The sequence below is a fragment of the Spinacia oleracea genome, chromosome 4 (genome assembly GCF_020520425.1).
Source record: "Spinacia oleracea cultivar Varoflay chromosome 4, BTI_SOV_V1, whole genome shotgun sequence".
Classification (NCBI taxonomy): domain Eukaryota; kingdom Viridiplantae; phylum Streptophyta; class Magnoliopsida; order Caryophyllales; family Amaranthaceae; genus Spinacia; species Spinacia oleracea.
In genome coordinates this window covers 44,840,692-44,865,597 of record NC_079490.1, presented here as the reverse complement: position 1 = coordinate 44,865,597, position 24,906 = coordinate 44,840,692, and the positions used below count along the sequence as shown (strand labels likewise).

The window sequence follows — 24,906 nt, the reverse complement described above, 5'->3', positions numbered from 1 at the left end:
TTAACTTGATCATGCTTAGTTTCAATCTCATTTTCTCATGCTTTTCTTTGTTCAAAGGCTTGGTAAGAATATCTGCAAGTTGATTATGAGTTTGGAAAAACTCCAATGTAATCAAACCTCTCTCAACATTATCATTTAGCAAGTGATAGCGAATATGAATTTGCGTGGCTCTAGAATGACGGACTAGATATTTAGAAATACAAATAACACTAGTGTTAGCACAATATATGGGAACACAATCAACATAATACCAAATTCATGCAACTGTTGTTTTGTTCCAAAGCAGTTGGGAACAACATGTTGCGGCAACAACAAACTCAGCTTCTGAAGCGGATAAAGAAACAATATTTTTCTTCTTAAAACCCCAAGAAACCATGCATGAACCTAAGAATTGAAACACACCAGAGGTGTTTTTTTTATTTACAAAATCTCTAGCATAATCAGGGTCAGCATACCCTCCCAAATAAAACGCATCACTTCTTGGATAATATAAGCATGGATCATTTGTTCCTTTTAAATACCTTAGTATTCTCTTCACGGTAATTAAGTGTGAGTATTTAGGATATATATTCACCTAAATACTTGATATGTCCACGTACAATTTGTGTGACCCTACGAGTTTAGTCAAGAGTAAGTTGTGACATTAGTAATATTAATTCCACTTGATCTGAAGCGACTTCTAGTTAGGCATTCAGAGCAATTGATCTCACTAAATATTTAACTTGCTTACTTAATCCGGAACCGCATTTATTAGACTTTGTATTAAATGCATTAAAATATTAAATGCCAACTGTAACAAAGAGAGGAAGATTGGGAGCTGAACCGTAATTTGAGTGCATAGAGTCAAATATGATAATACGTTGTTTTTAAGAGAATTTTGATTTTTTGTGAAGACGGATTATAGGGATATTTTGGGGATTGTAAGAAACATTAAGGGTAAAATTTTGAGTTTTTAAATGGGTTAAATTGTGTTTTGCCACCTTAAAAAATTGACAAATTGTTTTTTACCACCTAAAAAAATAAAATTATTTTTTACTACCTAAGAATAAAATAAAAATTATATTTTACCACCTCTTTACTAAAAGATGGGCGAAAACGTTATGTGAATTAATGGAAAATAAGGGAAAATGGTATCTTAGATACATGAAAATCGTGGGAGAAGAGAAGGAAATAAAAAATATAGTCGTTGAAATGAATCCGCATAACGTTTCCTTTCATTTTTTCGGGTAAGAGGTGGTAAACATAATTTTTATTTTATTTTTAAATGATAAAAGAAACTTTTTATTTTTTTAAGGTGGTAAAAAACAATTTGTCAATTTCATTATATGGTACTCCCTCCGTATTTTTTTAAGAGATACACTTGGCCGGACACGGATATTAAGAAGAATAATTGAATGAAATAAAATAATAAAGCAAGTGGGGTTGGATAGATATTTTAATAATTAAATATGTGGGGACCATGTCATTTTGGTGGGTTGGGGTGGGTTTATGAAAATATTTGTTTAATATGATGGTGGGTGATAGGATATATATATTAGATATATTATTTAATTAGATGGTGGGGTTGGTAAGTTACTAAAAATGGCAAGTGTATCTCTTAAATAAATACGGCCGGAAAAGACAAGTGTATCCCTTAAAAAAATACAGAGAGTGTAAAAAACAATTTAAACTTTTAAGTGGATAAAAAAAAATATCCGAACCAAAAGCCCCGTAGTGATCGTCATTTCCGGAGTTTATCCAACAAAGAAGTCCGAATCATGATACAGACATCAATCCAATCTTAAATTCTTAATCCAAAACTTTAAATAGTCCGTCTAACTATCTCACTCAATATTTCCATTTCCGTCCTACTTCCCTACCATACTCACCAACTCTCGAACCTCCTCCATTATCAATCATTCCTTCAAATTAATCCAAAATTTCAACAATGGCGTCCATTATCCGCAAATCAATCGTCAAACGAATAATCGCTAACCCATCGTCCTTAATCTGCAGATCAATCTTCACTGATTCCTCCATTAATCCTGCTCTAATCTCATCCTCTCTTCCTTCTTCTTCAGCATCGTTTTCTTCGTCGTCGTATAATGTGAGCGGTGGTGGAGCTTCGTATATGAGGGGCATGATGTTCACTAAACCGAATCAGCCGCTTGTTATTGAAGATTTTCTCATGCCTCGTCCTAAAGCTAATGAAGTTCTCGTCAAAACCAAGGGTAATCTTTTCTTTTATTATTATTTTTATTTTTGTTGGTATTTTACACTTTCGCCAAATTTGGAGTTAATTATTTGGATAGATTTTAGAAGAATTTAATTTAGCGGAGTACATAGGATTTTGTTCATTCATTTGATTTTGCACTATTTCTCAAGGGAAAAAATTCCTGGGTTGATTTATGCTATGGATGTAACTTTTTGCAACAATTTAAATTTGAGAATGTTTCTATTGGGTTTTTGTATGAGCTTTAAGTTGTAATTTCTTACATAAGAAAAGACGTTTGTAGTCGGATTTTCAGGTCGATAGTGTGCTAAGTTCATGCTAGACTTTTTGTCAATTGCTACCTTTTTGGACCAGTTCCATTCTCAAAATATCAATGAATTTTTGCCGCTCAGCTAAAGGGGTATTAGGACTTAACTTAAAGAGCGATTTTTGCAAATTAAGGTGTTGCCCAGAAATCCCACAAAACCGTTGAAGAATCTTAGGGACTGCAGCACTCCGCAAAGAAAAGATAGAGTCATTTGCGAACTTCCCCTGGTGAGGTTTATACCTTTGAACTGCTTTAAATCATTTCCTAACTGAAGCATTCAAGACAAAATATCCATGTTGAAGAGAAACAAAAAGGGGATAAAGGATCCTCTTGACGAATCCATGTTGAAGAGAAACAAAAAGGGGATAAAGGATCCTCTTGACGAATCCGCATCTAGGTCTGAACGGGTCTGACGTATGACCATTGATTAATACTTTGTAGGAAATAGTTAAAATGCACTAATGGATCAGCTGAATCCAATGGTGCGGAAAACCATATGCTCTACGAATTCGAAGTAGGAAATCCCAGTGAACCCTATCGTATCGTAGGCCTTGCTCATATCAATTTTTAACGAAGCAAGGTAGCTTCCACCCCTTCGATGGCAGTTAATCTTATCGATAACCTCATGACTCAAAAGAACGTTGTTTGTCATAAATCTACCAGAAATTAAAGCATGTTGAGAAGGCGGAATAATGCTAGGAAGAACCAATTTCAACCTCCCAACCATACCTTTTGAAGCACACTTGTACACCGAATTACAAAGGCTTATCGGTCTTAGATGCCCAATATCCTCTTGAATATCCCTCTTTGGGATCATAACCAACAAGGAATGATTCCATTCTTTAAGGAGGTAACCTGTAGTCAAGAAACATCAAACCGCCTCACATACCGAAAAACCTATTGTAACCCAATGCTTTTTAAAAAAACCCACCAGTGAACCCACCCGGATATGGAGATTTCAAATCATTCATAGCAAACATGATGTCCCTAATTTCCTTATCATAAAACGACAGATCTAGCATAGAGACATGTGCAGCTGAAAGTCGAGGCAAGTCTAACTCCCTTATGACCATCTAAATATCATCATATGCGGCAGAACGAAATCACTATTGAAAACATTCTTAAGGGAATCAACAACTAACCCCTGAACCAGTTGTTGCCCCTCGATCCACACCCCATTTTGATCTTTAAGAGTTAAAATTTCATTCTTCTTGTGGCTGACCTTAACTCTAGAATAAAGAAGCGATGTTGGCAATCCCCTTCAGCGACCCAACGTTCCTTCATTCTTTGCTTCCAAAATTGTACCTTGATAGAAGCTTCGGAGAAAGCGTTGTCAACTTTGTCAATATACTCTCCTCCTTGGTTTAAGTTTTCCACACTTGTAACAATTACAGAAAGTTTGTCATTCATCTCTATCCGGTTACCCCATGACTTTTTATTCCTAAGACACCATGACTTAATTTTGAGACGAAGGGTTACTAACTTTTGAGAGAGAAAAAACATAGGTGAACCTTGAATATTAACCTTACAAACTTCATCAACTAGCTTACAAACTTCATCAACTAGCTTACAAACTTCCACAAATTGAAGACACCAATTTTCAATTTGATATGGTCTCGAGTTTTTTAATAAAACAACATCGTCATAAAAAAACTATAGCCAAATGGTCTGGGCAATAAGTGGAAGGTTGGTAATTTTACTATCCGGAAAGGTTATAAACCAATCATTCGACATATAACCTCGATCTAGACGTTCTGGAATAAGATGGCGAACCTCTCTTGTGTTACTCTATGTGAATCTCGGTCCCGAAAAAGGAATTTCAAGGAGGTTACTTTGTAAGAGAAATTGGTTAAACGCATCCCAACCTTCAATTAAATGTCTCCCCGCCTAATTTATCCTCAAAATGTTTTACGTGATTAAAATCTCCTAGAATTAAACATTTAGGATATAATGAAAGAATTTGCAACAATTGATCCCAAACTCTCTTCCTGTCATCAATGAGAGGCGCTCCGTGGCTTTTTTTTAACTTTGATAATGCTTGTAAGATTATTTGAACAATTGATATCCCGACATTGTACAATAACAACTTCTAGCCTACTAAATGAAACTTGTAGGAACATTGAGTTTACTTTGTCTCAATTTGAATCTCAAAGCTCAGTTTTCAAGACTCGCAATATCTTGAATAGCAAACATTATGTGCCTTATATTCAAATTATTGTAGATTTGTAGAAAGGGAAATTAACTTGAATAAGCGTCAAAGAGGCTCCTGGAAGAAGTGGGGTTAGGGGGGGTGGTCGGACGTACGCAACCTTGCCCCTGCAATTGCAGAGAGGTTGACCCAAAAGTGATAACAGGACGATAACGGAACGACCATCTTCTACTTCATGAAAAGGAAGCGAAGAGGTTCTAAGAGCCATTTTGATTTTTAGTCCATTACATCCCACAGCCAAAAGAACAAATGAATCTTTGGCACCATTGGAAATGGACGTTAAGATATATTTCAGCTTGGAGTGAAGAGCTCAATTTCGTATTACTCCACATATAGTAGTGGATTTATGGTGACTGTTCTAGTATACCTTCTTAGATTGTGACAACTAATGTACTTCCTTCGGGATTTTTTCCTATTGCTACATACCCCCTTGGCATGCTATTTAAGGAAGAGAATAGTGAAGCTAAACGGACAAATTAAATAAAATAACTTTACTTCCAATAAGAGTGAGGGTTTAGGGTAATTATGGTTAACATATTTTTGTCAATTTGTCCGTTTATCTTTTTCTAATCATTTTCACAAACTACCAAGTAGGTGTGTTGCAAGTATAAAACATAGGATGTATATCTTTTTTTGTTAGGAAAAATACAGGCCGAGTTTCACAAAGAAGCTCTATAACTATAACCTTTTGGATGAGATATTACAACTATAGGGAATCCTAAGAACAAGGAGCACCATAAGTCCATTACAATTGAACACAATTTATCTTTTTATTTGCATAATCCCTTTATCCAAAAACAATAGTTTTAGTGTTGCATTGTCTGGGTCAAATCTACTCTGAAACTTCAGCTGTGATTTCTTTAGTAATTATTTTCGACCGAAATTTGAAAGGTAAGTTAAATTTAATTTAAAAGGTGCTTTCTCAAAAGGGTATTTGTATGATCTCTAATTATCTACAGCGAGATAAAGTCATGGTCAATGGCTATTAGTTGTGGATTAAGGGAGAAGTTATTAACTTTTTTTTAATTATATGTTTGTGTTTTCTACCATGCTTGTACATGATTGGAGGAAGGGAGTCCGAAGATGCCTTTGTAAGCAAAAGGGGATATATTATGAGTTTTTCTTCTTTTTGAAGAGATTGACAACAACCTCTTTATCTAGTTATTTATTCTTGATAAATGTATTTGTCATTTTCAAGGCCCGGGAAGATTAAGAGAAGAAAAGTTGGCGGACTTGTTTTGACATTTGCAATTCACTGTATGCAGCATGTGGAGTATGCCACACTGATCTTCATGTGATAAAAGGTGAACTTCCATTTGCCAGCCCTTGTATCCTTGGCCATGAGATTACGGGTGAAGTTGTAGAACATGGTCCTCTTACTGATAGCAAAATCATCAAAAGGTTGACAAATCATGTTCTTACTAATAAGTTTTTTTTGTTTTCATCAATATGCTATATTGATAAAATTTACATGATGTGTAATTTCGTATGTATAGACTTGACCACAGCTGCGAGAAATAATAAATTTCACAGGTATCCTGTTGGATCACATGTTGTTGGAGCTTTTATCATGCCATGTGGTAACTGTTCCTTTTGTTCAAAGGTAGGAATAATTGTTTTTCACTTCCATATAATTGAATTTTCTGTTACTTACATATTTTCTATTAAAAATAGGGGCAAGATGATCTCTGTGAGGATTTCTTTGCTTATAACCGGTTAAAAGGAACTCTTTATGACGGTGAAACACGATTATTCCTTAGAAGCAATGGTGAGTGTCATATTCAGTGCCACAATTTACAGTATCATTCTACTGCCTGCTTCTAGCATATTTTTAAAAGAGTTCAATGTTTTTTCCTACCTCTTTGCCCATCTGTGGGTAACACTTGCAGAAATTTTGACTAAGCTTTAACAGGCCATCTTAAAGCTCTAGATGTCAATTTTTTGTGCAGATTTACTGTAGGTGTTTATTTTTATTTTAAGAAGGGACAATCACGAGTAGAAGTTGGGAGAGCTTACTAATCGTAAATCATCCTTGAATCTGTGTTTCTTGTCATTTTCCAGGATAGAAGATAGGGTAGTTGGCTTCTTTGGGGTCTTTTGCTTGTCATCCCTTTTAATAAACACCTTAAAACCACTCCAAGTTCATAGACTCTCTTTCGGCTTTTATTTGAAAAACATTTGTTTTGGTTACCAGCGTAAGGAAAGTCAATACTTGTGAGAATTTTCCTGATCGGAGACCAAACAGTTTTTTTTTTTTTGGGTGGGTGGTTTGTTGGAGAGGGAGTGATAGGATTTTCGTCGTCAGGAGTCTTCTTTGATCTTTTTATTGGATAAAGTAATGAACTCCTCATGGACTGTTCCTTGGTGTGTCCCTTTCTGAGCTTCTATTTGTTTTATCATGCTCAAATTAATTTCTGTGGAATTTGGTCCCCGTTCTATGCAATTCTTATTTTTCTTTATGATGGAAGTTTTTTGTCATTAAGTTAAAAGTATTAACTGTCCTATTATGTCTGCCCAAATCGCCACATTGGTAACATTGCAAACAATTTCCATACACTTTACCCCTTTGAGAAACAAGTTCTCAACAATCTCTAAGCAAGTTTTACCTCCCACTGTAGAATGCAGATGCATAAACTAAGTTTTATCTCAACATTCTACATAGATGGACTGAGTTTTTCAGGTGTCGATCTACATTTGTAGGTAAACCAGTGTACATGTACAGCATGGGAGGCCTTGCAGAATATTGTGTTGTTCCAGCACATGGATTAACTGTACTGCCGGACTCATTGCCATATACCGAGTCAGCAATTTTAGGCTGTGCAGTATTTACTGCTTATGGTGCAATGGTTCATGCTGCTCAAATGCGTGGTGGGGACACAGTTGCCGTGATTGGTATTGGTGGGGTTGGATCCAGGTATGAGCCAGAAACTTTTTTCTTCCTCTGTGCCCCAAATCAATGTTGATATCTAAGAAGGAACTTATTTTTAAGATAAAAAAATTTGCTTGGAAGGGAAAGGGGTGAATTTGAAAGAACAACATTAGTAACTTAGGCAGCCGGGAATGGAATATGAGTGCGATTCTTTATAGGACTCCCATAAAGAACTCAGCAGCATCTCCGCATAAAGATGAAAGTATTCCTTCAGCAAATCATTAGTGTAGTTGCAGACATTAAATGATTGTGTTTCTCTAGAAATCATTTTCCTCCCCAAAACCAATATACTTCACTTGAAAGTGCTCATCTATTGTAGCAGGGCAGACCCAACTTGTTGATGTAGGCTCTATATTATGCTTGCAGTTCGACATGGTTATGATGCAGAACTATTGTTAGGTGTTAAACTTCTCATTCTTAGGCTCTATATTATGCTTGCAGTTCGACATGTTTATGATGCAGAACTATTGTTAGTGTTAGACTTCTCATCCTTGGGCTATACCAAAGTTGAATGTATTTCTTATTTATTGACCTGTATTTTATTGTTTACCTTGGGGCGGTATTGACAATAGCCCCATTCTTCAGTTGTTTGCAGATAGCACGTGCTTTTGGTGCTTCTACCACTATTGCTGTGGACGTTAGCGATGAAAAGCTGGAGAAAGCAAAGGCTGTTGGTGCCACTCACACAGTTAATGCTCAGAAAGAAGATGCAGTTGAAAAAATCAAAGTGCTGTACTTATCCCTTCTTTTATCAGTTTTTAATTTTACATGCCTCTAAAACTCTTCTCTTGTGTGCATAACTCCTCGTACTTGAGACTTCGAATTTTTAGTTATGGATTTCGGATATACTTGAGACAGTCAAAATTAGATTTATTGCTCTTCTCTATGGTGTCCTGATGATGTCTTAGTTATGGGCTCAGTACGGCTGTGAGCGACTATCTGATTGTATTATGCTTGTATTTTTTTATTGTACTCTTAAAGTTTGATGACTTCGTTTCGACTTTCTTCTTTTGTATATACCAACGATTTAATCATCTGACTTGGTTTGCTCATGGTTAAATGACTATCTTGTCGTCGAACTTTTCTGATGGAAGAATTTAAGCAACATTTTATTCATGAAAAACAAGCATTTGATCTATATGTGAATTTCAACGGGATTTAGAGATTTGAATATTCTGCATGCATTTTACAGATGGATTTTAATATTCTGCATGCTATTTTTGTTCTAAATACATTCTTTTTAAATGTTACATCTATACTAATATTTTAAAACAGATCAATTTGCATACCATGATGCCACGTGTCTCTCTTTGTATTTCTATTTTCTTCGTTAAAAAATCAAACTCTTTCCTCTCCTCTGTATATTTTAATTTTTATTAATCATTATGTCTTTTCATTCTTATATTTATTAGTTTAACATTCCAATTTGAATAGAATAATTTTCATCAAACTTCATATTCATTCTTCACCGTTGTTTCAAAAATTTTGTATTTTATTTATCCCATCTTTTATTACATTAAAAATTGTGAGCCTTTTTTTTAGTTAAGAGAACTCGTGCAATGCACGGGCTGAAAACTAGTTAAATTTAATGTAAAGGTGTCTAACATAACATCATGCCCATTTTTTCATGCATTTCAGGATAAAGTTATTTGATTATTAAGTTGAACCTATTTTCGAAATTTCTTGTGCAGGAAATTACTGGAGGAGTTGGTGTTGATATTGCCATTGAGGCTCTGGGAAAACCACAAACTTTCCAACAGTGCACACAAAGTGTTCGTGATGGAGGAAAAGCTGTCATGATTGGCATTGGTGATTCCAGGGCTAGAGGAGAGGTCGATATAAACCGTCTTGTTCGTAGACAGGTGCAGTACACATTTAGCTTGATAGATTAACAAATTCTTGTCTTTGACATATGACATGCTGGCTTAGCTTATTTATAATAATTGTTGGATGTCTATTTAAACTAGTTCTATAGGTTGATTAGCTAAATGTCTAAAACTAATCTGCGCTATTGGTGAATGGTGATAGCTGCAACAAAATATTAATATAGTGATATAGTTGATTAGTTGGTTAATGGTGAAATATTTTGAGTACATTTCAAATGTATAAAATCACCCCAATCCCTGGGCTGCTCCTCCACCGTCCACCTCCGTCACAACCCTAAAATTTTCTGCCCTTCTCTCCTGCAAACCCTTAGGTATATAAGCTATGTTCAACTTATACTTTGTTTAAGCTTTAAACTTATATCCCTGGACTATCGTAATGCTCCTTAACAGATGTTTTCATAGCTTTGAGTCTTTGACTGCATGAATTGCGGAGACCTAGCTTTTTCTGCTTCTAGATTGGTTGAATTTGTTCTAGAATTAAAATCGTGGTATCACTTGGTTTGTCCCATATTCATACTGGGGATGAAATAATGTTGGACATGAATAATTACTGTTGTAGGCTTCTAATGGGGCTATTCAATATGACCTGTAACTTTTAGTCATTTGATACATTTTTACTTGTATATATTGAACGACAGGTGAAAATTATTGGTTCATATGGAGCAAGAGCTAGACAGGACCTACCCAAGATAGTTAAACTAGCAGAAACGGGGGCATTCAATCTAAGCTCAGCAGTTTCAAAAATATATGACTTTGAAGATGCAGATAAGGCATACCAACATCTCAGTCAGGGCACCATTATTGGCCGTGCTGTCATCAATATTGCTTGATAGCTGTTCTGCGTGGATGACGAGCCTTGGTCTTGTTTGGCATCCAAAGAATAAAAATAAGATGTTTGTGAAGCCAATTGCATATGTGCTAAATGTATCAACACAATGATTGTTATTTAATTATCTGGTACATTTTTAAAACATCCAATAATAATTATGCATTTTGGTACTCGTAATTGTCGTCCATATGGTGATAATTTATTGAATTTAAGAGATAATAGCTGAATTAAATGAAGACACGGGGCCTGAAATAGTATAATTCCCGAAGAAATTACACTATTTTCGACCTACAATGGCTAAGAAAATAAACCCTAAAAAAAAGGAGAGAGGGAGATAGGAGGGGAGACCGGCAAGAGATGAGTATTGACTTAAGTCAAGTTTTATTTGATATTATTAAATTTATTTTAGTTATGAGTTATTTCGTTTTAGTTAAGATTAAACTTATTTTAGTTAGAATAAAATTTGTGTAAAAATCATAACTATTCTATATATAAATGAAACTATTTGTCTTATACTGGTAGTTAACTATTTTTTTTATTTAATTAGTTATGATTTTATTACTTTTAGTTATGTTTTGCACTAGTTTAGTTAGTATGTACTAAAAAAAAATTGAAACAAAAAATTTAGTGGAAAAAAAAATTAATTGAAGTAAATCTTAAACTGAATTAAAAACTGATTACTGACATCATAACTGATTTAATTGAAGTAAAATGATTATTTATTTTAATTTTTAATAAGGCTTGTTTCAGCATGTCACTCGCGTCAGAAAGGCTGCCATCAAGACAGTGTATAAAACTTGGAGCAATCAAGTCTTATTTGGAATGTTCGGTACTATCGGGAATTTTGCTACTCCCTCCGTTTCTTTTTGTTCTTTACGTTTTCCTTTTTAGGTATCTCAAAATGTTCTTTGTAATACCTGTTAAGGAGCATTACGATAGTCCAGGGATAAATGTATTTTATTTTTGTAATACCGTACAATATATAGCATTACGATAGTCCAGGGATATATAGCATTACGATATGCTAGACATCCCGTACAATATATAGCATAATCAAAATTTGTGTCAAATGATTATTTTTGTAATACCTCGTATTTTTCGTAATTTATAAATATATTTTATTGTATTTATAAAGATTTTTACAAATTTAATTGCATTTAATTGCATTTAATGTGATTTAAATGTATTTTATTTTTAAATAATTTAATTATTAATTATTTACTAAAAACGGATTTTTATTAAATAAATTAAACGAATTTATTTATTTGGGAATTGTTTGGTCGTATTTTGAAAACTAATTTAATTCCAATCTAAGCCCAATCCAATTTCGTTGGCATACCCAACAAGGCTTGCAAGAAACTAATTTTAATTAAGCAAGCCCAACTCAAAATCCTAAAACCTTGCCCATGAGGGAAGGAAAAGCTATAAATACAACTCTTCCTCTCATTAAATCCCCACATTAAATTAAGAATTTCTCTCTCTCTCTCTCTCTCTCTCTCTCTCTCTCTCTCTCTCTCTCTCTCTCTTTCAGCACTCTCTCTCTCTCTTGTTGCCCTCTTTCTTCGACCGCGAGCAAGCAAGCAACGAGTGCTTTGCTCGCTGCCCAGCCCGCGCTTCCCGCGCCCTTGCCTTCGTGCATTGCCGCGCAGCGCCCATCGCACACCCGTCCCCGCGCTGCTGCCTGCCCCTCGCCCTCGCTGCCCAGCATGCGCACACTGCTGTGCGCTGCTGCTGTGTTGTGCCGAGCAAGCCCGCGCCCAGCTCTCGCCCCTACTCGCCCTACTCGCCCAGCGCACACGCATGCCCTTGCGCACCGTTGCCGCGCCCCTGCCGAGTGTTGTGCCCTTTGGTGCTCGCTGCCCACACGCAACACAATTCGTGTTGTGTGTGTGTGTTGTTGTTGATTGATTTTCGTACTCCGTATAATTTTAAACTTTTTCTAAATTCCGTTTTTAAATTATTATTATTGTTTTGCATTATTTAAATTGCTGGGAACGGTTATGAACACCGTGTTTTAATATTGTCGTGTTTAAAATTGATGAGATTGATTTTAATTATACGAACTATTATTTTCAGATTTAATGATTAATTAAAGTGTCAATTTTAATGGTCAAAACATGGTTTTATTGATGACCTATTGATAGGATTTTTATTCCAATTGTTCAAGCAATTGATTCACATAATTTAATGATGATTTAAATTATGGGAATCAACTTAAATTATCAGATTCATTATAAAGCTTTAGAGTGTTGATTTTTAATGATTTTAAGGCCAAAAAGTCAATGTTTATATACTAGGACTTGAGTTGACTATTTGAGACTATCAACTTAATGGATAACGATTAATTTCTAATTAAAACAAAGGTTTTAGAATCTTAAATAGTTGCTGGAAATTTAGTAAACATGGATAATAATTAAGTTTCTCCATTGTGTTTATAGGAGTTGATTTCTAGCTTTGAGTCGTGATTCTCACAGTGGCCCCCATACTTAGGTATTCCAGGTACGTACATGACTAGGGTGACCACCTATTCCATGAGGATTATATGATGTGTATTGATTGAGAATCATGTGAACTTAAAGTGTTGAGAATTCATGTTTGATGTGTGAACAAGCATGTTGGGAATTATTATTGAATCTATGTATTCTACGTGATCGAGCATGTTATGAATTATTAATGCTTTATGAAGCTTTGTGAACAATCATGTTATGGACTTTTATAATCGTTGAATTATGTCGAGCATGTTGTTCGAATTGATATGCATGTATGAGTGTTTCCCATGCAAGTTATTATGATTATGCTATATATTGTACGGGGTGTCTAGCATACTTTGAGCCTATTGAATATTGTCTCAGTGCATTGTTTATTCTACCGCCGTGTAGAATACATTTAAGAAGTTTATGTGAATTGAACTAAGGACTATTCGTGCTAAGGGCACACCCCGCTTGTTAACAGGCAATGTCGGGTTATCTCAAACAGTGTTTTTAAGAAGGAACAATGAGAGTAAATTCACTTGAGTCCTATGTTTGATCACAAGTCCTAAAGGATTAAAATAAAGTGTCATTGTTTAATTGTTGGCATGTTATGTCTTGTGTAGAGTCTTGAGTCGCCTTGAACATAACATACTAATTAACGTAAAGTGTAACCCGAATGAGCTTCAAAACTTTTGGAACGTATATACCTTGAGTATGGACAATGGGGGGAGTCGCGTCGGAGAAACTTGTACTCCTTGAATGATATAAGACGTTGTTTCATTCTTTTGGTTATCGCTTATAAATGCGCAGGAATTCCGTCGGTATGGTCCGACTGTCGGTAGAAAGCCCGACCTTAATTATTTGGTGCTTGGTGGGCTCCCAACACCCTCAGTTTCCCTCAGTAGTTTTGTTATTGTATTTTACCCGTTCGAAGCTAATTCTTATTAATCTGTGAGTCAAGAGTCGTGTCAAGTATCGAGTCTGTCTCCATGATTAATTGTTTAATTAAATGGCTTTTGCATGTGAATTATTATGTAGTTGGGTGAAGCATGTTAGACTAGGATTTATTCTAGCTTGTTCATACTCAGGTTTTGCTGACTTCGTGCTTCATGTCTTTCGGTCATGGTCTTCGCCTTAATGACCCTATGATAAACCACCATCGCACTTGCATTGTTGGGGAGTAGTTTTCAATAAGCAGGTTCGTAGAGATAACTTGCGGGAGAAACTATTTAATACTTTGGTTTTGGGTCGTAATGGTTCCAGTTTGTTAAGTGACCATTATTTAATATGTTTTTAAAGTTAGTTATTTTCGCTGCGTAATTCTGGTAAATGGCCTTAGTCGTTATCACGGGAGGCGGTAATATCTTGGTAATTCTTTTATATTAGACGGAAAAAGAAATTATAAATATAAGGAATTATTAGGGTGTTACAATTTTAACCAATTGAATTCATTTGGTCATTTAATTCTCACACCTTTCTATTGGGACATTAAATTTTCACATTTTCCCAATATCATAATCAATACCTAGTATTTAAAAAAGAAAACCAGCTTTATTTTAAAGACACGTAAGCAACTCTATTTTTAAGACACGTGGCGAAGACTTATTTATCACAATTTAGAAGACACGTGGCAAGCATATATCTATATCTAATATTTAAAAACTAAAACCATGAAAGTCATGTGTCATTCTCTTAATTTGTGTGAATAAATTGTTTATTTACCAAACATTGTTAATTTGACGCTACTGAAAAACATATACTCATGCCAATGTCTTGCTTCTTCCCCTTCCACTTCTCCCTTCTAAACCAATTCTTCATTTAATACATAATAAGTCACCTCAACATTTCATCCTTCCCTTTCCAATGTTAGTTTAACCGTTTAGAACAATTTGATTAGAGACATAGATTAATACATTGGCGGTTATGGTGAATCAAGAATGAGAAACGTTTCAGATAGTTATAATTTTCGGGTTAATGAATTTGACTATTTATTAAATCTACATGTCTACAATTTTTTAAAGAGCGATATTCCTCCCTGACTTATTTTGCTAAATTTCTTCATTCTGAAGAATTTTACTATTTTCCTATAGGTGGGTGGAAGTTAAAATTATGTAATGAACTTCTAATTCATGCCCACCCCATTGTTTTCTGAAAAAATATTTCTTCTAATGAAGTTGGTATTAGTTAATGTTATCATTATATTCATTTTTTTAGCCCATTTAAATCAACGGTGCATCTTCTTTGCATCCCGTTGCCTGACTTGCCTTAATCTTCATCATATTTCAAGTTCATTTACAAACTACTCAAAAATCCGACAAACATGGATGCATTTTTATTTTGAATTCTGTATGACATCTACTACTACCACACCCCTAACTCTATAAGCATAATTTCGAGTTTTAAAAAAATGGTTCAATCTTTGATATTTTCCAGAATTTTGACATATCACGTTTGGTTAGCTTGATCATCAACTCTTAATTCTTAAGTAATTTTTCTTTTCGGTAGTTTTCTTGATTGTGATGCAAAGGATAGGGCGCGAAACTTCATGTATACTTGGCAATTGAAACATAGTTTTAATCTAACAAACCACGATGGTGAATTTCTTAGCATATTGAAGATTTGTGGATCTCTTTGGTTTAATCCAAAGAATATATATGCTTAACTTAGTTACTCCGTACTAGCATATTTCTCTTATTCTATTTTTTTTTGAAAAATAACCCTTGGACAAAAAGATATACTCATAAATTAATAATATATATGTTGTCTTGTGAGAGCTCATAATATATTCCACAAAAGTAATGCTTTTACCCAATACATCTTGAAAATTTTAGTTTTTCTACACACTATAAAAAGTTTTAGTGAAGTAATATACATTTATACCTTTATCGTTTTGGTATGTAAAATTACCATTTTTTTTAATTGAGTTTCCTAAAATATAGCCCGTGTGTAAAACGGGCGAAAAGCTAGTTTTGATTAGAGTGAAAACATTATAAATAAACGTAATTTTTCTTGTTTAAAACAAAAAAATAGAGGAATCTCAATGCACATTAAGTAGTTGTTAATAAACGGGTAAAAGGTCAAACGTAAAGAACAAAAAGAAGCAGAGGGAGAATATTGTAGAAATCTGGACTTTTTTTTGTGACCCATGCGTAAGTTTTTACTACAAACCAGTTCTCAAGGTGCGATATTTTTGTAAACAGAAATTGATGTGTAAAGAATACTTGCATTACATATTATGTTGTGAGAGAAAAAAAGAGTCAAAATTATATCACAAAAATCAGGGGGACCTTGTATTATGAAATCAAGGCAGTAAAGATTGCAGACAGTAAGAAGGGCGACATCTATGGATATTAAACATCTAGCTATGAACATTTTGGCATGTACTAAAGTGCCAAATGCATTTTACCATTAAGAATAATTGGCGTAGTCATTTACAAAACTGATGCTGCTGCTCATGCCCACGGAACCCGCCCTTACAGGACTTCAAAAAATAGGGAGGTCTCTAAGTCAAACGACTAAGCTCTAACTCGAATATATTTCCTCCAATGAAATTAACTACCAAGCACCTTAATCCGCCATCAACAGTTTTACATAAGATCTCCATAACAGTGCAAAAAAAACCCCAAAAAACAGCACTCGGTGATCTCTTCTATTCAATTAGGTTAGGTAAGGAGGGTTTAGCTCGATCACCCTCAGCTCTAACCCATCAAAACTTTCCACTTGTTGGAATACTTGAGGAAAGCCAAACTAGGATTATCCTTTGGAGGAGCTCGCACCCGAGTGGACCTTCTAACAATTGCATCTTCACTTGCACTTTCCCGGGCAATGTCCTTGGATTTCTTCAGCAATTCTTTGCTGCAACAAAATGTTTTTTGTAAGAAAAATTCAAGTTTAACCATGAAACAAACCTACCACACTCCAGTAACATAAAAAAAAAAAAAAACAGCTAGCTACAAATGAAGCACATGAAACAGACGTTTCTAATACTGCAGTAGTGTTCGGGCCATTTTCAGTTTCTCAAATTTGAAGTTCAACTAAACGCATCCAAAAGCGGTATTCTCCCGGGGAAAATAAATGAATTGATCATAAATGACAGTAAGAATTAAAAAATGTCTCATATTTCACTTCATCCCCAGTTTGCCTTTAAAATCATTAGCATCGAGGACTTCACTTGTTTTTTTAAGACTTAATGCAAAATGCAACTACTTTCACATTACTTCATACCTCCGGTTCTTCATCTAGTATTTTGTGTCCACTTATATCAAAAATCCCCATGGGCCTTCCCCTTAACAGCCCTTTCTTATTCGTATGACACATAAAACAACTGATATAGTATGTTCAGAACCCATGCAGTTGAAGCAGAAAGAGACTAGGTAGAAAATTGGGGAAAGTCAATCAATAATATTTTGTATGGATTATCACGTATCAATTATCAAGCCCTCACCTTATCTTAGGATAATACTTGTCAAGCTGCTTTTTGAGAGCCCTCTCCCTCTCCCCCTTCAGATTCAAGGAACCCATCAATGCATCAAGCTGTAAATTAACATAGAAACACATAATTAAAACAAAGACCATCAGCAAATTCCTCAAACTTCATAACATATTCAAAAATATATTTATACTTAGGGATGTTCCTAAAAAATATCATCCATAGATGTCACTGAGGCCGTCTTTACTCTCTGCAATCTTCACTGAATATTCCCTTCAAGGCGCCCCTGATTTTTGTGATAGAATTTTGACTCTTAATCTCTCTCACAAGATATAGAAGTATTCTTTGAACACAATCCAAGGGTATAGTTTTGCAATTTTACTAAAATACTTGAGAGAAATTATTGGTCAAAATCTAACCTCAAAAGCGTGTACCTTGTACTTCGTATTATGAAAAGGAGGGAGTATTTCAAATATAAATATTGATGAATAACACAACTTGTGATTCTCCCAGTTCTTGGATCAGAAAACAAGTTGATAAATGCATTAGCATGTTCACGTTAAAGGTTTGATCTGGAAATTTACCTCTTCTTTACTACAATAGTAGCCCCACTGCTTTGAGTCAGAACTCTCAACAAATACTCGCCCATCACGGCGGAAAAACCAATATCTATTATAATCTCTATCTTTACCCAAGGAGTTGGTGCGAATAACTCGTTTCTCCATTTCCTTCTCAAGAAAATCTTTCTGCAGTAAAAGCACACACACATTACACATTATCAGTTAAGAGTAGCACAAATTTTTAAAAAACTTGTACATACTTAAATATTTTCCGGTTTCTACGATTCAAATTTAACACCTAGCGACAGGCCGACACCCACAAACATTATTCAGAGACAGAATGAAAACACTCAGAGAGGAGGTAGACTATCAGCACCGACCCATGAGTTCAGTTCTCAGGAACATAGGTTGGGAGAGATTTGAGGGAGGGTCTTATTTGAGAAAGCCTGCTAACTGCTAAGTATTAACCTGATATAGGTTAAGCCCATCTCTGCTCACAATTTACTTTTTTAAAGAAAAAGAAAAAAGAAAAGCACCCACCCTTTCGTCTTTGCTCCTCTCCAGATCCTCCAATAGCTTCTTCGTTTTTTCCTTCAGTCCACTGTTTTCAGGGTCACTTTCACTTCAAAACAAAACGGGGAGGTGTCATAACACATACATCCAGTCTTAAAATGAAAGTTTAATTATCAAGAGAGAAAAAACAAACCCATTCTGAGACAGATTTTTCTTATCGGGGGACAATTTTTTAGTGATATTTCCATTTTCTAAACCAGAACCATTGTTTCCTGCTACACAGGGCGCGTCTTCAACAGCACCTGGATTATGCTCCAGTACGATGCCATTGGTTTCAGAGACAGCCTTCAGACGTTCTTTAGCCTCTCTCTTCTTTTTACCTTCTTCTAATGCTTCTCCTCTTTTTGAAGCAGCAAGTGTCTGTCGTTCTTCAAGCCGCTCATCTATCTTCCCCCTCACTTGATCTGTGGCAATGGCTTGGTCAACCAATTCCTTCAAGATCGTCAATTTGACAAGAGGCTCTAGTAGACCATAATGACCACGCTTTATGGTTGGTATATGTGTTGTTAATTCAGAGATGGCAATCATTTCAAGAAAATCACACAAATATTCTGTCCACGTAATGAGAGTAATCTGGAAAAAAGGAGGAGAAAAGGTGAGGAGCAACATAACATGATATAGTTAAAACACGCATTAGAGTATAAGGTGTACGCCAACAATTCATAGGAGAAAAGAGCTTCTAAGAAAAACAGAATTGATGTTTAACCTTTGATTTACGCTTCTTACGCTGGATCACTGTGTAATATTCTCCCTCGTCATTTATAAGCAAGCGTAGAAGACTTGCATGGGTTTCCACAATAAGAGCAAGATTGCTGTCTTTGTGGCATATTGACTTCTCAAAATCTTCAAAAGAGAATGGCCACAAGTAAAGCAGCCTACTAAAAGATGAACAAAAATCCCAAACCAATAGAAGGTCCCCAACACAGTCCATTTGTATGGTGAAATCTCTTGACGGAGAAGGACGATCAGTGAAAATTGGATCATCAGCACCAGGCTGCACCAGCTGGTCATCAATTGGATACTTAATGGTTTCATCCCCTGTATATTCAGCAATGACAATCCGTATACGGAAAAACATTAGTGAAGTATGAAATGTCAGTACTCCATGAATCCATCTACTCTAAAATTGATAACAGCACAAAACAACAGAATATATGAGAAATTCTAGTGGAGCAAACAAGTACTGCTGAAGCAATATGGCTATACTAACTGTTACCCACCATTCTCAAGATCATTGTGATTGAGTGATCCATTCTCCATTTGTACTTTGTTCTTTTTATGTTTTCCAACACCTCCATCTTGGGGTTCCTACTCATAAAATTTCAAGGTAAATAACAAAAGAAAAGGTCAGTATTAACTCAAAATCAAAGAAAAGGCACCTGGGGGAGAGAGGGCTTAACTGTTGGTATTCTCTCTTACCTTACTCGTCTTTCTCTTTTTGTTATTGATGACGCACCCATTCAGAAAAGATACTTTATCTTTCAAATCTTCCGGTGGATCTGTTGGAATTCCATACCTAGATGCCAAATTATTTTGAATTACCCAAGGATGACTTCGATACGTAGCCTCCCTGATATAAGATTTCAGAACCTCTCGTCCAAATGGCAATTTTTTACGAACAAAGTCCTCTTCACCTACCACAGCATTTCCACTTATTTTAGCATCATTATCAAGCCATGCCACCTCATAACGACCTTTGCCTGCCTCCTCATCTAAAACTTTAGTTATCTTACATGGATGTACAGAACCATCCTTCTTCGCTTGCAGTTTCGCACCCTCAACCAGGTTTTCTTGCAGCTCTTCTTTAATTCTGCGGACCAAATCACTTAGTGGGAGCATACCTGTGAAGAATAAAACCAATTTGAGTATGAATTACACCAGAGTTTACCGGGACCATATCCCATTTCCAACTAAGGGAGAACGCCACACAGTGACAGTTTGTATTATTTAAAATTGCATATTCATCTCGGGTTGTTGATTCATACAATGTCCCACTCTCCACCTTAAACGCGGGGAAAAAAAAACAAAAAAAAGGCAATTTCAGGCTCATGGCACATCACGGTTGGAGAGAGGAAACTCATAGCAAGCTGAATTCAACCCCCTCCTACCATTATCAATGATATTGTTCATTTTATCTTCAATTTTTTTTATCTAATTGTGCAATACTCTGTAAAAAAGAAGCAGCCATCGCGTTTTTTAATTGTTCACGAATGTCAATCAAGTCAAAAAGAAAAAGGGAATGTCAACGCAATGAATTCATTGCAGTGAGGATGCACAGTAGCAGAAACTCAATCGGCTGCCACGCGAGGAATTACTTTAGCTGTTGTGTAATAGTAAATGAATGATGCTTAAGTTTTGTCCCCCTACCCCTGGTCTTTTAGCCTGAGTATAGCAGAATGAAACCACAAGGAAGTCATGTTGTATTTACAAGAAAACAAAGCATTTTTTATTCACAAAGAGGCTTATCAGAGAGACACAACTGAAACCAAACATGATAAATCCAGAAGCATGTATGAAATGAAGTCAGGAGGTAAGAATAATCCAGGTTAACGTCCGAACAGATCAGTTCATAGCTAACTATATGACTCTACAAAAAGGGTTGGCATAATAATGGAAGAGAAAATACAAACATTGACACAAAAAAAGATGACGAGACATTCTACAAGACAGCTGAAGAATGTTCCACAGCAGGTAGCATGAGCATCAAGCACTTAAAAAGTCAACGGCAACCAACAGAGCTGCTTCATAACAACTGAAGCTAACTAAATTGCAAGGGTAGCAAGCTGTCGGCTAATATGAAGTCATGAATCCTCTATTCATATCACACCTTCAGTTGAGCTTGAACAAGAACTGCGAGTGACACCCTGTGAATGTATGTATGTTAACACAAACCACCTAGGCCATTGTATTATCTTTCCAGAAATTTCTACTTGACTTCCATGTTGTGACCAAATGTATCTCCTTAGCTTATGTCCTCTGACGGATAGGTCATATAACTTTACAGGTCTCTCTTCAACCAATATTCTCAAACTTAATCGAAGGACACTCTAGTTCGAAATAGTTACTTGACAGGTCGGATAACTCTACAAGTCTCTCTTCAACCAATATAAACCAAGACTTGTTTACGCTATGGAGAAAGAGATATGTAATGGTTGTTATAAAAACTTCTATTGTACATACATAAGGGAGGTAAATCATCCTACTCCAGAATCCTATGGCAGAAGAGCATCAGAGCATGGGAAAGAAAAATACAGTTGCAAGAAAACCTATGATAGTAATGTCAGGAGGGTACAGTTATAAAAAAGCTCAAGGTGGACTGAGGAGTGGGGATCAGTCAGCACATTTGAGACGTACTAAAAGATTTGGAAAAAGCTCATGCGCGTCTCAATGTGCCTCATTGAAATCGCCTCACCTATACAAAAAAGCTTGATCACTAGCACCAAGGCTTGCCTTTTTATACACTAATTCCTCCTCAGTATCTCAGGATGTGAATTGAGGAACGAACAAAGAAAACAGTGCCGGGCATCCTATGGATGAATAGCTGAATGACTCGAAAATAATGGGACTAAAATGCACCGTGGAATATGACCTTCTGAGAACATCAAATCACTTGTATATATTCAAGCTTGTTCTGAACCTTATTCGCCAGGGGCTGTGATTTATTTTGTTCATTGAGTGTATACGCTATACAGTAGTAATCCTTCTTAAAACTTCAAGACATTATTCTTTGGGTATGTGAAGTAATACATCCTTTTTTTATGACTATCTTTTTATATTTGTCTAGGTAGGTGTGGAGTGGCTTCCCTAGCCATCCAGGCTCAAACAAGGGTCAAATTCTCAGCTAAGTCTTAGCCAAGTACGTGGTCCGGGTTCAAATGGCCATGTCAGGGAGCTAACTGTTCCGGTTGTGGACTAACTATATTCACAAAGTCAACGATGAATTATATTTTCACTGAAGGAAGACGTTCACCATGAGCAGGAAACTAATAAAAAGTCCTTTCCAGTAACACTTTCCCAATACCACCCTCCTTACATCTTTCCTTCGATATTACTTGGGATTTTGGGATTTTCAATACTAGAAAGGTGGAACATATGCTAGTAGGGAATAAGCATGTTTCTATTTGTTTATCAGTGTAGTGAGAAAATTTTATCATTCAAAATCCATACGTTGTGCACCCTATCATTTCTGAGACCAACACAACAATAACTGAATGCTGTAAGCGTTTTACGAGTTACAACACTGCAAGGATCACTCTCATGAAATAAAGAACAAGTAAGCTGAAGGACAAGTTGAAAGAGACAGAAATTACAGCACTGCATAAGCAGTGGAGACCTATACATTTGGTTCACATATATGCTTGCAGATTCCAATTTCTAGTACCAACGTTATACAGATGAAAGCAAATCTTAAGCACAAAAGAAAAACAATTCCATATATAAAATTGCAGTCGCAATATGATCAGCAGAAAATCATTTTAGCACAACTAAAGGAAGTAACCGATAATGTTAATAGAAGTTCTTACTATATTGAATAGTTCGCAGTACAGATCCAATAAACTCTTCAGGGAAATTCTGAACCTTTTCAGATGCACGCTGCTCTGAGACCAAAGCCTCCTCATACGTAAAATTAGACTTTCCGGTTACTTTACATGTCCATACTCTTTGGCGATACAAATTTATCCGCTTCAAGTACTCTCTATTTAGAATTAAGGAATCCAAGAGGGGAAAGGGGGAGAACATTATAAGAATGAAAAAGGCAAAACAGAGAAATCATTTATCCAGTTTAAATCTTATGAGAGGATACTGATAATCTCGAAAGATCTCTTTTGTGAACCGAACTTGAAAGACAAGCTCACGAGGCTGTAAATCATTGGGAGGTTCCAGCAATGAGAACGGCTTCCTTTTAAGAAGTGGCATTGTCCAATTCCAAGAAAGTCAGGTAATTGATGACTTCGATACACCACCAGCGAGCAATGTGTCAGTGGAAGCGAAAAGCAAACCCTAGCATGTCTACAAAAAGCATAAAATTGACAAATTCACATTAACCCCACTAACAATCAATGGTCAGCTCAACATTTCTAGGTCCTGACGCAAAAACAGTTAAAACCCGCCATCCAAACCAAACCCAGTAAGCAATGTATCAATACATGCAAAACAAAAAGTCAGAAACCCTAAGCGAACCTCACAAAATGAACAAAAACCCAACAAAATTAACCACAAACAATACAAATCATGCAATACCCATCAACAGACAGCAATCTAAAGCATAAATTGGGCATCATACATCAACAATGCAACACAAAAAAGTAGCGATCAAAACCCTAAAACATGAACTTACCCCCATCAAAATTCGGAACAATCAAAACAAAAATTGAAAAAAAAAAAAATCAATACTTTCATGCAAATAACATTCAAATGTACAAATAAATTTAGCATCAGAATATATAACGTTAACCCAATGTATAATCTTGAACATAAAAACACATTAAAGAAAAATGTAAACATTGTGGGATAAATTGTTCCCGCCACAAATTGAAGTAAACAAGAAGCAATTAAGTGGGAGAAAAACCCAGAAAAAGTATGCAAAAAATGAAGAGAAAAACTTACAGGATTCTGGGAATTGGGTGTAATTTGCAAAGAAAAATGGTGGAGAAATAAAATAGAGAGAGAAAGGGGACGGAGAGCGATTCTTGTGGGGGTGAAGTATACAGACAGAAGTAGAGAAGTGAGTTATATTTTTGAGTTTTGGTGGAAGTGTCTCGCGCTCCTCTGTTTTTTTTTTCTTTCCTTCATTCTAGGAACCAATAAATTAAATATTCTCAATTTCTCACAATATAAAATAAAACCAGTTACAATTAGATCTGTCAATTCTCAACCTGAACCGTTGAACCCATTGGATTAGTCCGCTAGTTTAGAATGCGAACCGTTAATAACTCGAAAGCGATCTGTAGGGGGTTTCTTTTTATATTTTCCCGTAGATGCCCCTATGGCTTCTGAAATTTTAAAATTCGAAGGAGTCGCCACCAAACATGTTTAAGGGTCTAGTTTGGAAAGACCTTAGCATGACTCTTTTTGGATAAGGCATTGAATCTTGAAATCGAACGGGTGAGATTCGGGTACGGGAACGAACCGCTTATTTTTGGCAAACTTGAAAAGTACGTTCAAACACAAGACAATTATCGTTTTCGTGAAATCCTAATCATGGCACTAGGCGGGTTGAATCATGCATTTAGAACATTGTATTTGCTACTTGTACGTGGTCACTTTGCTTTAAGTTAATTAAGAGAACTTAAGGTCGATTTGTCCAAAAATTATTTTTGTTAAGCGTGATGTAACCTTTTGTATATTATTGTATTTAACATGTGGGGTGATGAAAGCAATAAACATGTAAAGAATCACAAATAGTAGGAATTATTGAAATGCGTACAAAATCACATCACCTTAAAAAATGTGAGTAAAGAGTGCAGAATAGAAATTGCAAGCATGTAAATAGAGGTGCGA

General features: G+C 35.6%; 2 protein-coding genes across 3 annotated transcripts; one reads left to right on the top strand and one right to left on the bottom strand.

The window, feature by feature from the left end:
• The first annotated feature begins 1,758 nt into the window (after nucleotides 1-1,758).
• On the top strand, nucleotides 1,759-10,549 carry LOC110794046 (uncharacterized). The gene is made up of 8 exons (XM_021998980.2): nucleotides 1,759-2,210; nucleotides 5,994-6,129; nucleotides 6,262-6,331; nucleotides 6,403-6,496; nucleotides 7,429-7,642; nucleotides 8,243-8,384; nucleotides 9,349-9,519; nucleotides 10,182-10,549. The coding sequence occupies exons 1-8, from the start codon at nucleotides 1,928-1,930 to the stop codon at nucleotides 10,371-10,373; spliced, it is 1,302 nt and encodes a 433-aa protein (XP_021854672.1). The 5' UTR covers nucleotides 1,759-1,927; the 3' UTR covers nucleotides 10,374-10,549.
• A 5,653-nt stretch (nucleotides 10,550-16,202) lies between these two features.
• Nucleotides 16,203-24,176, bottom strand: LOC110794047 (uncharacterized). Of its 2 annotated transcripts, none has more exons than XM_021998982.2 (11): nucleotides 24,013-24,176; nucleotides 23,210-23,355; nucleotides 22,929-23,101; nucleotides 19,825-20,246; nucleotides 19,626-19,713; nucleotides 19,112-19,443; nucleotides 18,539-18,978; nucleotides 18,373-18,454; nucleotides 17,857-18,018; nucleotides 17,288-17,376; nucleotides 16,203-16,698 (listed from the first exon to the last, which is right to left on the bottom strand). In XM_021998982.2, exons 2-11 carry the CDS (start codon nucleotides 23,320-23,322, stop codon nucleotides 16,542-16,544), a joined length of 2,058 nt encoding a protein of 685 aa, XP_021854674.1. In that variant the 5' UTR covers nucleotides 23,323-23,355; nucleotides 24,013-24,176; the 3' UTR covers nucleotides 16,203-16,541. The 2 variants fall into 2 exon arrangements, with proteins under 2 accessions (XP_021854674.1, XP_021854673.1); XM_021998981.2 differs by having other exon boundaries at nucleotides 23,210-23,415; nucleotides 24,013-24,175.
• Nucleotides 24,177-24,906: the final 730 nt, after the last annotated feature.